The sequence below is a fragment of the Balaenoptera physalus genome (genome assembly GCF_965194825.1).
Source record: "Balaenoptera physalus genome assembly, chromosome: 16".
In the NCBI taxonomy this organism is placed as follows: domain Eukaryota; kingdom Metazoa; phylum Chordata; class Mammalia; order Artiodactyla; family Balaenopteridae; genus Balaenoptera; species Balaenoptera physalus.
Genome location: NC_138898.1, coordinates 25468378 through 25482694, shown reverse-complemented (window position 1 = coordinate 25482694; position 14317 = coordinate 25468378). Strand labels below are relative to the sequence as shown.

General features: G+C 46.5%; 1 protein-coding gene and 1 long non-coding RNA gene across 3 annotated transcripts in view; both read left to right on the top strand.

Moving 5' to 3' along the window:
• The window catches only part of LOC309646203, a 441930-nt gene that overhangs the window by 34186 nt on the left and 393427 nt on the right, over positions 1–14317 (top strand). The window lies entirely within an intron of this gene.
• Positions 1–14317, top strand: part of ZNF341 (zinc finger protein 341) — a 42094-nt gene that overhangs the window by 25543 nt on the left and 2234 nt on the right. For both annotated transcript variants that reach the window (XM_082432128.1, XM_082432129.1), the window contains exons 10-14: positions 1834–2042; positions 8459–8555; positions 10170–10302; positions 13093–13204; positions 13459–13529. In XM_082432128.1, the coding sequence (XP_082288254.1) occupies positions 1834–2042; positions 8459–8555; positions 10170–10302; positions 13093–13204; positions 13459–13529 (622 nt within the window). The remainder of the gene's footprint in view (positions 1–1833; positions 2043–8458; positions 8556–10169; positions 10303–13092; positions 13205–13458; positions 13530–14317) is intronic.

The following is a 14317-nucleotide window of genomic DNA, read 5'->3' as shown; positions in this document are numbered from 1 at the left end:
AAGTCCCCTTATGATAGATTCTTAGCAGGGATATTGATGGAGTTAAGTTAGGATATCTTTGGGGGAAAATCACAGAAAATTTTGACTCAAACTGGCTTAAACAATTAGGAAGTTTGTTATCTCACATAACAAGAAAACCCAAGATAGGGCAGCTCTGGGCCTGAGACAGTCAGTTGACTCAACCCAGCATCAAGGACCCTGTGTCTTTCTAGCTCTTGTCTCCACTATCTCAGGGTGTGGCCTTGTCCCCTGCTAATGGTTTGCCTGTGGTCCTGTGATGGTAGTCACTCTTTCTGGGCAGAAGATCAGACACAGTATTATCCGTGAGCATAAAGGGGTTGTATTTTCTGTGTCTTCTTTAGGAGCAAAGAAACCTTTCCCAGAAGCCTTCTGTAGACTTCTCATTGGTCAGAGCCAGTGCATATGCTCTGTCATTTAGGAATGCATTGTTATGCTGCAAATAATAGATAACAGGCTTACTGGTTAGGGTTTTTTTCCTCTCACATCACAAGAGGTCCATAAGTAGGTAGCATTGGACTTATATAGCAGGGTTCTCTTGGCTTTCTGCTCTGCCATCTTTAGCATGTGGCTTTCATCTGCAAGGTTGCAGAATGGCTGCTGTACCTCCAGTCATCACATCTATATTCCAGTCAGGACAAATGCAAAAAACAGAGGGGACTTCTCCTAGGAAGCTTTTGCCTTTTTGTTCTGGGAGCGATTCCTTCCCCAAAGACTACTGCCTACTTATCATTGGCAAGAAAGGAGTCACATGGCTGACACTCGATGTAAGGGAGCCGGGGGATCAAATGTTTTAACTTGATTTGGCATCTTGCCACTCTGAGCAAATCAGGATTCACTTTGTTAGGAAGAAAGAGCATGTGGAATTGTATCTGAGTGTGTCATGCAGCCCTATGGAGTGTGTACTACTTGTCAAAGTATAATTTTCAAAATGTTAAAAAACATCATTCTCATACAAATAACATAGTGAACATGAGTCAGAATTTTACTTAACTCATTAATGAGGGAACTGGGAGGATGACAAAGCCAGTCAAAAGAGGATATGAAACACTGATATCTATACCCATATATAACTATGTCAGTGAAAAAAAGGAATCCTGAAATAAGATTGCTAAGTTAGATACAAATCTGGTTAATGTCCTACAGGGCAACAAAACCTTTGGAGTTATCTTTTCTACATGACAAAAATCATTTACATTGGATCAGTTTTCTACAAGTTGACATTTAACTTTAGAGTCTGGGTCCTAATCAGTAGTAAACAGTCAAAACAAGTCACATCACCCAGAGGGTGAGATGACCCTCAGTGGCTTAACTGCCTTTACCTAACTGCCTGCCAGACAGCAGTTCTCAAAGTGAGGTCCCTGGCCCAGCAGCTTCAGCACCACCTGGGCACTTGGCAGGAATGCACATATTCAGGCCACCCAGACCTGCTGAATCAGATTCGCTGGTAGTGGCATAATCTGTTATTGTGATGCAGGCTCAAGTTGGAGAGCCACTATTCTAGCATGACATTTGAAGGACGTCATGTCATCTTTTCACATCTTTTCAAGATGTTATCATTCCAGGTTTTGGATATTTTTTCTTAAGCATATCCAGACCACACAGAGCCTGCGGGGAGGGTAATGGGGCCATTGTGACTGGCTGAGAGGAGGGGACCCTCTAATCAAAATAAGACCAGGGCTCCAGCAGCAGGGGAGCAGGGAAACAGCGGTCGGGTCTTCCACAAGCAGTGTTCGAGGTGGATGCCACAGGACAGGCAGCGGCAGTGGAGCAGCTTTCCTGCCTTCCCTCAGCGACCCTGCCTCTTCCCTCAAGGTGTACAAGTGTGTGGTCAAAAGCTGTGCGCAGACATTCCCGAAGCTCGACACATTTCTGGAGCACATCAAGAGCCACCAGGAGGAGCTGAGCTACCGCTGCCACCTCTGTGGCAAGGACTTCCCCTCGCTGTACGACCTGGGCGTGCATCAGTACTCACACAGCCTCCTGCCCCAGCACAGCCCCAAGAAGGACAGTGCCGTCTACAAGTACGTGCCCTCCCTTTTCCCTCTCCCTGCAGGGAGCCCAGGGATCTGGTCCCTTGGTGGTTCTGACTGCTCAGGACCAGTGGGACATCTCAAAGGGGAATCTGAGCCTCCAGGGTCCAGCCTGGCAGAGTGGGTTCTGTGTCTTGGCACTGAAGGGGGGAAGATGCTGGCCCTCCTTATATCATTCTTCAACTTGGCAGACAGTTATCCTAAAAAAAAAAAAAAAAAAAATCTTAAAAAAAGGGAAGCCAATCTTTCCTTGTTCATAATGGAAAAAAATTTGTTTTTTTCTAAAGTAAAATATTATGAAAATAGTATTTCGTCTGATAGTCTACACAATTTAGGTTGCAGTTGGAAAGGTATGCTGATTCTTAAATGAAAAAATGAACAAGTATGTATTTGAAAGCAAAAATCATAAAAATAAGATTCATTTGTTTTATAATCTGTAAAATTTAGGTTAAAGTTGAAGCTATATGCTGATTCTTAGAATGGACAAGGAATGAATCAAATGTAGATTTCATTGGGGGTAGTTTTCTGACAACCCTTTACATTGTTATAGTTTTCTGTTTCAGTCATAAAGAAGGTCCCTTTGGCAGAAATGATGAAGGGCTCCCTCCGTTTTTCCTCATGCTTTTAGTCCTTAGATCTTCAGATCATTCTCTTTGGAGCCATCGATCCTGTGATCATCCTTGTCATTCTGTTTGGAGCCATAGATCCTGTGATCATCCCTGTAGAGTTTCTCTTCCTCGATTGCTTTCTGGTCCCTCTTCTAGACTCTCATTTGCCGATGGTGTCATCCAGCATCACTTTCATGACTTGGTGGAACCCCTCATTTTTGCTCTGCATTCATTTCGCCGTGCATTTGCCTTATGTCTTTTGGGAGCAGCTGCCTCACAAAACCCAGCACGTAGTGCATGGGGATAGTGGAAAAAAAATTGGAGTGTTTGTCTAGGGACTTCTAGTTCATTAGTGAATATTTTCATGTTAGAATGGCTTTTGCTTCTCTGTACAAACTTGTATCTGCACAGACTTGGCTGATGACCTCTGTTAATGGGGCCTCCCTCTAACTCCTGGGTGAGGCTTCTGGGGTTCAAAAATAAGTAAGTACAGACCTTGTGTTTAGAATGCATGGGCTGCTTAGGGAGACAGGAGTGTATATATTCTTAGGATATACTGTGGTAAAATGCTATCATAGACATATTACCCAAAGTGGGAGGTAGGGCAGTGAAGGTGTCCCAGGAACAATGATATCTGAACTGGGTTTTGAAGGATGAGTAGGAGTTTGTCAGGTAGACAGTGGGTAGTGGGAAGTGCATTCCTAGCAGGAGGAACAGCAGGTGTAGCGATAGAAAATAAAATAGCATGTGGTTTAGAATGACTGTTCTGTAGAATGGAAGTGGGAGGAGATGTTTAGATGGGGCCTGGGAGAGAAAGTGGGGCCAGAGCATGAGGACCTTGTAGAAATCACAAGAGCTTTGAGAAGTTGGCAGGGGGACTGGGGCTCAAGAAATGGGATGTAGGGCAACTGACCCTGGGGGAGATTGGGAAATGGGGCCAGAGAGGCAGGAAAACCAGGTGAAGCTCTGACCAGCTAAGGGGTGGAGATTTCTGGATAATGATGAATAATTCTCATTTGTTCTCAGAGGGCATTTTCTTTTCCTTTTGCCGTTCCAATCTGTGGATATGCTATGAGTCCCTGTAGCTGTGTGGCTCTCTGGAGTGAGATGCAAAATAAAAGGAAGGGAGCAACTACTAGGTGCCTTGGCCTGACTTAGGGACATTGATCCCTGCAATCCTGGGAGGTAGGTTGTATCAGTCAGCTGAGGTGGCTATAACAAAATATTATAGCCACATGAGAGAGAGAGGGCGTCCTTTCTGTCTGGTCTTTTCTTATAAGGGCACTAACCTTATCTGGAGGATCCCACACTCATGATGTCATCTAAACCTAATCACTACCCAAAGGCTCCATCTGCAAATACCATTACATTGAGGGTCAGGACTTCAACATGCAGATTTTGGAGGGACACAGTTCAGTCCATAGCTGTGGTGTTCTCCCCATTTTGAAGATGAGGACATTGAGGCTCAGAGAGGAGAAGTGACCTGCCCACCAGAGTAACAACGTCCATACAGAGCTGGGATTCAAACTCTTGTCTTGGACTGTGGAAGCCTCATAGCTCTGGTTTTGGAGTTCGCAGGCTGAGAATTGAGCCCAATGACGGCCCTGTGCCTGCAGTAGATCACTTCTCCCAGGTTCTCTTGCCAAGGTTGGAGTGTCAGAGGCCCTTTGTAGCCATTGGAGCTTCTGGCCCCAAAGTAAGGTGCAGGGAGGCAGGACACCATCTGGATGGCCCAGGGGTGGAATGGTGTAGTGGGTAATGATAACAGCTCTGGAGCCACCTCCCTGTGCTCAAATCTGAGCTCAGCCGCAAACCTGATGGATGACCTCAGCAAGATATTCAGGCACTCAACTTCAGTCTCCTCACCTGTGAAATGGCGATACGATAGTGCCTACCCTATTGGATTATTTATAAGGATCAAGTAAGATGAGTATGAAGCAGCGTGCCCGGAACATAATAGGTACTCAATAAATATTATTGCTGCAATGTTTATTAATTATATAATTTAAATCTAGGTTTGGTTGTTGCTTGTAACAGGGACCCAAAATAACAGTGGCTTTAACAAGGTGAGAGTTTATTTCTCTCTCATGGTAACATTTGAGTGGGTGTGGTGGTTTCATTCCATTTTCACGGGGCCAGGCCCTGTCAGTCTGGCTGCTCTGCTCCCTTTGGGCCACATTGCCTTGGCCTGCCTGTGGAGTCTCCCCAACTCCCTCAAGTGAATTTCATACATGTCACTATATATATGCTGTATGGTTACTTTTTCCTTTTAAAAATAAGATATTTTTTTTTTCTAGTTACAAAAGTCATCCATGTTCAATGCACAGAAATGGATTTTTAGAAAAACCCACAAGAAGACAAAAAACAAAACCCTGTTAACCTCTTGGTACATGTCCTTTGGTATATATCTGTAATAAGCATATTTATAGCTATAAATATCACAGGCTATATTTGAGTTAGGTCATCCCAAACACAGTTATTGAATTTGGTGAAAATTCATCACACCATCTTCCTGTTGCACAACTTCTGACAAACAGTCTAAAATTTAATAGGATCATTCCGTATACTTGGCGTTATCACTTAAAACTATAATGTTTATATCTTTGCACCTCAGCACAAACAGACCTGCCTCACTCTTTTAAACAGCTCCTTAGTATTCCATTGTATGTGGATGGGCTGTAATTTATTTAACCCATTCCTTATTGCAGGTTAATTGGGTTATTTCCAGTTTGTCATTATTATAAACAACACTACAGGAACAACTTTGGACATATATCTTTGCTCATTTGTAAATAAGTTCCTAGAAGTGATTTTGCAGGTCAAAGATCAAAGAGGAGTTTAACAAAGATTAATTACCTACCTGAAAAAAATAATTGCTATGTGCATACAATGCAATATTTAAAAACTACGGAAGGGCATAGAGTGAAAAGGAATTCCCTATCCACCCTGACCCACTCCCTCATCCCATAGGCAATCACTTTCAGGAAGTGTTCTTTTTAAACTTATTTTGACATAATTTTAGACTTCTAGAAAAGTTATAAGAATAGTACAAAGAATTCCCACGTACACCCTTCATCCAGATTTCCCCAATATTACAATACTTACACACTTACTTTATCACATTCTGAGGTTTTGGGGAATAATTTGCAGATACGATGCTCCTTTACCCTTTCTCTGTAGTGTTTATTTTCTAAAAACGAGGATAACCTCTTACATAAGCACAGTGTAGTTATCAAGATCAGGAAGTTAAATCAACACAATTCTGTTACCTAATGTACCTTATTCAAAAATTTGTAATTGTTCCAATAACATCCTTTATAGACAAAGAAAAAAATGTTTTTTCTGGCCCAGGATCCAATGCAGGATCCCACATTGTATTTGGTTGTTTTGTCTCTTTAGTCCCCTTTAAGGTGGAACAGTTCTCATTCTGTCTTTGTCTTTCATGACCTTAATATTTTGGAAGAGTATAAGCCAGTAATTTTGTAAAATGCCCTCAGTTTGGGTTTGTCTGATTTGACCTCAGGGTGGAGCCAGGATTGGCACTTTTGGCAGGAGTATCACAAAGCGACGCTGTGTCTTTCTCAGCGCGCTGTATCAGGAGACGCACGACTCTGGTTTGACCCGGTGCTGGGGATGTTACTTTGGATGACATAGTTAGGGTGGCGTTTCTGGCAGGGAGTTTTCATTTAATGGTGTTGCGAAACTGCGTCCTTGCTGCCGGAGCCTGTGCGATTCCTGTCTTCTTCCTCCAACTAGCTCACCAGGTCTCTGCCCTCCTGGTAGCTCTGCTCTCACCCCTCCTGCTCCTTCTTTCTTGCCATCTGGAGGCATTTAGCTTGTGGTTTTCAGGGTGTGGCCTGAGGGGGCGTCCCCGGGGCCCACCACAGGTACAGCCTGACTGCGGGTTTCCCATGTGCCCTGGTGTATAGATGGCAGGGCCCATGGTTCTGTTTTTAACATGAATTGCCCACCTGCCTCTGGCATTCCTCAGTGGTGCTGCATTGTAAACGGACCCATTTGCTGGTGAAGGTTTTGTGTGGGGAGACGGTGGGACCTTTTCCTTAGAGTGGCTTGAGGCCTGAAACTGCTATTTTGCGGGCATGTTAGCAAGTGATGTTTAGAGTAAAGACCATGTCTGTGTGCTTTGCAGTTTATGTCCTTTGACTCTTGTTATGATCTTAAGAAAAACTGAGGGGCAGGTCCACTTGGAATTCCTACCCCATTTCATGGTTAAGGAAACTGAGGGTCAGAGATGGGAAGGAGCCAGACCTGGATCCTTGTCTGACTTTTTTTTTTTTAAATTTTTATTGGAGTATAGTTGATTTACAATGTTGTGTTAATTTCAGGTGTACAGCAAAGTGAATCAGTTATACTTATACATCTATCCACTCCTTTTTAGATTCTTTTCCCATATAGGCCATTACAGAGTACTGAGTAGAGTCCCTTGTGCTCCACAGTGGGTCCTTATCTGACTCTTTCATGTAAGAGATTGTCCCTGGTGCTCAGAGCAGGTTATGAACAAGACAAACAAGACAGATATGGTCCTGGCCTCCGGAGCCCACTTGCTGGTGGAGGAGACAGAGAAGTAAGCAAATAAATGATTCCAGATAATAATTGCTAAGAAGAAATACAACTGGAGAGCATAATAGGAAGTGACTGGGGCTGGGCTCTGGGGGGCACCTTGAGACGGGGTGGTCGGGGAGGGTCTGTCTGAGGAGGTGACATTTGAGCTGAGACGTGAAGGCTGAGCAGGTTCTGCCAAGGGGAGGACTCGGGGGAAGAGCGTTCCAGGTCATAAGAACAGCAAGTACAAAGAACCTGAGGTGGGGTCGAGTTTGCTGTGTTCTGGGTGCATTCAGGAGACCGGGGGGCCTGGAGAAGAGGGTGTGAGATGGGCAATGGGGAAAGGTGAAAGCTGAGAGCTGGGAGTGAGTCAGGCCAGTAGGGCCTTGTAAGCCAAGGTGGGGATTTTTAAGCAAGGGTGTGACATGGTCTGATTTTGATTTTTTTTTTTAACATCTTTATTGGAGTATAATTGCTTTACAATGGTGTGTTAGTTTCTGCTTTATAACGAAGTGAATCAGTTATACGTATACATATGTTACCATAACTCTTCCCTCTTGCGTCTCCCTCCCTCCCACCCTCCCTATCCCACCCCTCTAGGTGGTCACAGCACACCGAGCTGATCTCCCTGTGCTATGCGGCTGCTTCCCACTAGCTATATATTTTACGTTTGGTAGTGTATATATGTCCATGCTATTCTCTCACTTTGTGGCACATATATACAATGGAATATTACTCAGCCATAAAAAGAAACGAAATTGAGTTATTTGTAGTGAGGTGGATGGACCTAGGGTCTGTCATACAGAGTGAAGTAAGTCAGAAAGAGAAAAACAAATACCGTATGCTAACACATATATATGGAATCTAAGAAAAAAAAAAAAGGGTCATAAAGAACCTAGGGGCAAGATGGGAATAAAGACACAGACCTACTAGAGAATGGACTTCAGGATATGGGGAGGGGGAAGGGTAAGCTGTGATTTTGATTTTTAAAGGCTCCTGCTGGCTCCCCTGTGGAGAATGAATTAGGGCAGGGAGGAGGCTACTGTACGCGTCCGAGCAAGATGGTTTGGATTAGGATGGAGGCAGTGGCAAGCGAGAATTGACCGATTCAAGAATGAATCAGATGTGGGATTTTGCCTCCTGGTGTTGGGGGCGGGGAGTGGCCGGTTGCCACGCCTGCTGGGGCGTCCAGCCCGGCACACACGCTCTCTCACTTCTCTGCTCCTCCCCATGTAGGTGTGTCAAATGCGTCAACAAGTACTCCACCCCCGAGGCGCTGGAGCACCACCTGCAGACCGCCACTCACAACTTCCCCTGCCCGCACTGCCAAAAGGTGGGGAACCCTGCCCTTGCTGGCTGGGCGGAAATAGGGGGCGAGAGGTGATGGAGTGAAGACCCCACTGTCTCCTTCTCCCCTCCTGCCTCAGCACACGTGCAGGCCAAGCTTGGGGTTGTCTCCGCAGACGACACTTTGTCTTTGAAGAGCGAGAGCTCTGCCTGGCCTGTCTTACCCGTTGGACGCCACCCGTGGCCATCCCAGGGCTACTGCTGGGCCAGGCGGACCAGGCCGGGCTGACGTGGAGTGAGGCCTCCCCTGGGCCCAGGCCCAGCATCTGAACGGCGGCCTCCAGCTTCCTGATGTCTTATCATCCTTGTTATTACTGGTTCTTCTTTTCAGTGGATCTGGAAGCCCTCACTAAAGCCTGGCCCTTCATATCATCAAATATCCAGGCAGTGTTCCATTTTCCACTTTTTCCAAAAACATAATTTTTGTAAAGTTTGTTTGAATCAGGTCCATATATTGTGATTGGTTGATACGACCAAAGTTTCTGTTAATCTACAGATTCCCCCCATCGATGCTCCTTTTTTTTTTTCTTTTAATGTATTTGTTGAAGAAACTGGGCCATCGGTCCTGTGGAGTTTCCTGAAGTCTGGATTTTGCTGATTGCATCCCCCTGGTGTGTTTAACTGGTTTCTTTGTTCTACTCATTTTCTTACAACCTTACGAGGCAGATTTTCCAGGACAGACAGCCCTGGTTTCACTTCGGCCTCATTGTAGATGTTTCTAATTATATAGCCTAATTTAGGGGTTTGGAATTTGTGGTCTGAATAAAAGTTATCGTGAATTAGCAAGAACCATGTGCCAGATGCTGTTCTGAGCATTTTATCTGAACTGACTCATTTAACCCTAGGAGGTAGGCAAATTATTACTATCTCCATTTTATAGACGGGGAAACCAAGGCACAGAAAGGTCATCCAGCTAGGAAATGATGGGGCTAGTAAGTTGATGGGTCTGTGTCCTTGACCACTTCTCTATATCAGATGAATGAAAAAATGAATGAATGCTCTTCCTATGCCTGGGGAGGAAGGAGATTTTGCCTTCTGTGTTTTCTGGCTTTTTATTACCTTTCCATTTATTTCTTCAGTTATTTGTTCATTTTTTCATTCATTCCTTTGCTTGTCAGTCATTTGATTCAGGCCCTGTGCTGAGGAATGAAAGCCCCTCTCTGCCCTCTTGGAGATCCCTTACAAGCAAAGGGCTGTGTTTCAATAAGTTAGGTGCTGACTTTAAAAATATGGGTGGACATTCAAGGGTGGAATTTGCTTTGCCTGGTGTGGCATTGAGGAGTCAGGGAGGGCTTCAGAAGCAGTGACCTGAGTTGGGTCTTAAAGGATGAGTAGGAGTTTGTCAGGCTAAGAGAAAGTCTCCCTGGGTAGAAACAACAGCCTGGGCAGAACCTCAGGACAGGCATGTCTTGACTGGGCTTATGGGTGAGTAGTGGGAGCCATGAGGTTCTAATGGCTGAGCTTGACACTGTGGGCCTTGACCCCTAGTGGGCAGAAAGGAAGATGTTTCCGTAAGGGCTGGTAACGAGGGGCCCCTTGAGCTCATAACGCGGTGAGGGCTGGTGAGTCAGACCTGACGCTCACTCCTCTGTCCTGCCAGGTGTTTCCTTGTGAACGCTACCTGCGGCGTCACCTGCCCACCCATGGCAGCGGGGGCAGGTTCAAGTGCCAGGTGTGCAAGAAGTTCTTCCGGCGGGAGCACTACCTCAAACTGCACGCTCACATCCACTCAGGTGGGTACTCTGCCCCCCACCAACTCCTGCTCAGTCCCCCTTCCCCTCCCCCCAGACACCCTCTCTGTTCCCCTTCGCATCCCCCTCTGGCCTTCCTCCCCATCTCCTTCAGCCTTCTTCCTGAGCCCCCTCCTGCCCATCCCCTCCCTCTCTTCACCCCCCCTTCCCATCTCCTTCCTGGCCCCTACCTGCCCCCTCAAGTGAACAAGGGGTTCCCAACAACACTAGAGTGGAGAAGAGCCTCGGGAGGTGGGTGGGGGACACGGCTCTGCCCCTGAGGCCATTCTGAGCCCCTGGGGGTGGGGGCGTTGTGCTCGATGCAAAATTCCCTCCCAAACCTGGATAGAGCCCTCTCTCCTTAGTTCCCCAGCTGAGATACATTGACACTTTATTTTCTTTTAAGCTTTAAAATGTTTTTTATTAGTTAAAAAATTCTGTTCTGTTTTATACTGAAAAGGGTTTAAAGATTGAGAAAACCTGAGGAAAAAATCCTTGATAGTACAAAAGCATCTCTCCTCAGATGGACAATCCAAATGGTTTTTGATTTTTTTTTTTTTTTTTTTTTTTTACTATGGCCTACAGTAAAAAATACATTTTATATGCAACCCAGGAAACACATACGTACACACAGAATATACTGAAACAGAAGTTTCACAAAACAATATTTTCTATCTGTACAGTTTTAGTTGTTAAAATAACCACCATCAGTTTGTGACTTGGAGTTCCCAGTTTGAAGAGTGATCCTAATTCCCCTCCCCAAAGGTGATCACTGTTAGTGGTCTCATCTGGGACATTCTAGTTTTATTTTACATCTATAGAAAACATGTGCTTACTTTTACACAAACAGGCACATATTATAACTCTACTATGTGCCATTTTTCTTCACTTATCAAGGTACCTTGAAGATGTTCCTAATAGCACCTTCTTTTTCTCAGCTGCATAGTATTCTCCTGCATTTACCATCTTTGATTTAACCATTTCCCTATGGATGGACACTTAAATTATTTTTTCAGCTGTTAGTTTGTATACACAATGCTGTGTGGGTCTCTTGACAAGCTTTTGGGAATATATCTGTAGTGTACATTCCTAGCAGTGGAAATGCTAGGTTAAAATGTATATGCAGTACTGAGTTTTAGTTTGGGATGATGAAAAAGTTCTGGAGATGGATAGTGGTGATGGTAGCACAACAATAAGAATGTACTTAATGCCACTGAAGTGTACACTTAAAGATGGTTAAAATGGTAAATTTTCTGTTACATGTATTTCATATTTATGATAAAAGAAGAAAAAGAAGTAACTTCATTGGCAATTTTGATAGATATTACCAAATTGCTTTCTTTATGGTTTTTAAAATAATCATTATTATTCACAAGTAATACATGCTTTTTGTAAAAATGGAAGCAGTATGGAAGTACGTAAAGTAAAATGTTAAATTCCCCCTTCAAATCTTAATTGCTACTGACAGTTTGGTGTGTACCCTCCCCTACCTTTCTCCCTGCATATTCTGTGTCGATACAAACCCATATGGCCAGGGCTTTTTTGGAGTATGGGGATTGTATTTTTTTCTAACAAAAATTGGACTGTATTAAGCTGTCCTACACTTTTCTTTTCCCCCTAGCAGTATAGCCAGGAGATCTTTCCAGATCAGGAAACAGATCGACCTTAATCTTTTTAATGACTGCAGAACATTCCATTGTAAGGACCAGAATTTCCTCAATCATTGGGTTGGCATTTTTCAAAAGTACTTTATTCATCCCAGAGAGGAGAACAGAGAGGAAATAATGGCAGGAAATAAAGCAACCCATTAATAGCCCTTTTCCAAAGGGCAGTTTCTGACCTCTGACTACTGTTAGGTGAGAGCTGCTCTCCGTGCCACCCCTCACCCCCAGCCCCACGCATGGGTTCTGCAGCAGACGGTCTGGGGCAGCTCAGGTGGACGCTGGGTCACACTGCCGGGCTGGAATCTTACTTCCCCCAAACACTAGGTGTAGACCAGGAGCCTCAGTTTTCTCTTCTAGGACTTACCTTATGGTTTGTTGCAAGGATTCAACCAGATAAGGTGTAATTCCCCCCTCCCCTGTGGTGGACCCCACTTCAGTAAATGTCACGGCCATCCACCCTGTCGCTCAGCCCACGCCTTAGATTCTCTCATGCCCCACAGCCAGTCCGTTGGCAAGGGCTGCCGATTCTGCTTTCTGGACATCACCCATACTTGGCCACTTCCCATTTCTTGTACCAGCCTCCTTCCTGCCTCCACCCTCACGCCCTCAATCTGTTCTCTACACGCAGCCAGAGGGAGCCTGTGAGGCTCTCGAGTCAGATCCTGTCCCTCCTCTGCTCAGCGCCTCTGGTGGCTTCTCATCCGGCTCAGAGTGAAAACCTTGCCTCCCAAGCCCTCCCTCTGGGCCTGGCTGCCTTGCCCACCTCCTCTTCTGCCTCATTCTCCCTCCCCTGCTCCAACCCGGCCACACGGGCCTCCCTGTTGTTCCTCAGACACAGGCGGTGCCCCACGTCTCCTCCTGCCTGGGACCCTCACTCCCACATTCCTGCGTGGCTCGCTCCCTCACCACCTCAGGTGTTGCCTCGTCAGAGAGGCCCCTCCTGCCCATCCTAACTGAACCAGCCTCCTCTCCTCCTTGGCAAAGCAAAGTCCCGAGGAAAGGGAGAGGCAATATTCCCGCAGGCCACCTCCCTGGAGGAGCTGCTGTCCCCTGATGGAGACCCCTGCGCCCCATATTCACACTCCCTCTCACGGCACCCTTGGTCCCCCATCTGTGTTTCCTCCTGCAGGTGAGAAGCCCTACAAATGCTCGGTGTGTGAGTCCGCGTTCAACCGCAAGGACAAACTGAAGAGACACATGTTGATCCATGAGCCATTCAAGAAATACAAATGCCCCTTCTCGTGAGTAGAGATGGTGGGTGGGAGGGGGCAGGTTTACCCAGCTGTGGGATAGAAGGGGGTCAGGGCCGAGGGCTGCAGGCCCTCTCTCCTTTTGTCCTGTCCTGGGTCCCGCCTGGCTGCTTCACTCCCCATGCTGCTTCCCTGCCCAGCCCTTAGGGTGGATGAGCGAGTCCGTCCTGCCCGGGGCTGGCAGGGCGGCCAGCAAGAGAGTCCTGTGCTGAGTGAGCTCCCCTGACCAGTGTTTTGGATTCTAGGACACACACGGGCTGCAGTAAGGAGTTCAACCGGCCAGACAAGCTGAAGGCTCATATCCTTTCCCACTCCGGTAAGTGGCTCCTGGACGTGCCAGGAGGGTCTGGTTCAGCTCAAGCCCCCTGGGCAGGGACCCCAGAAAGAGCAAACACATCCTGTGAGGCTTATTTTCCCTGCCTGGTACCTTCCAGCCAATAGACTTTTGCCCCTGGGAGCCGTGAGCCTGGCCTGTGTTTGGGTCCTCAGGGTGTACGGCGGTGCGTCAGCCTCAGTCCCCCAGGCTGAGGAGGAAGCTGACTCAGGAGGAGACGACTGTGTATCAGAGAGGCACCCAGTGTGACAGAGGTGGGGTCAGGTGTGGAGGGAGATCCAGTTCTGAGTGGGTCCGAGGTAAGGCCAGGGAGCTTCCTTGGCCCACTCGGCAGAGCGAGGAAGCTGGGGTGTGGAGTAGGGGTCTCCACACCACTCCTCAGTTTCCCGGCAGCTCCACAGAGCTTCCCCTGGGGCTGCTGCTTCCCCAGAGCAGCTTGGCTGGCTTTCCACATACCACTTGGTCTATAGAACAAGGTTTCTCAATATCGGCACTATTGATATTTTGGGCTGGATAATTCTTTGTCGTGGGCGGCTGCCCTGTGCACTGTACGATGTTCAGCGGCATCCCTGGCCTGTACCCCACGGTTATGACAACCAAAAATGTCTCCGGGGACAAGCCAAAAGATCCTTGGGGAGTAAAGTCACCCCTGATTAACAACCACTGGTTTGTAAACAGGATCTAGTGGCTAAAGAGAGCGTGAAGACTAAGAGAGTAGATTGAGGACTTGGAGACAGAGGGCCTGGGCTTGATTCTTGGCACTACCACTG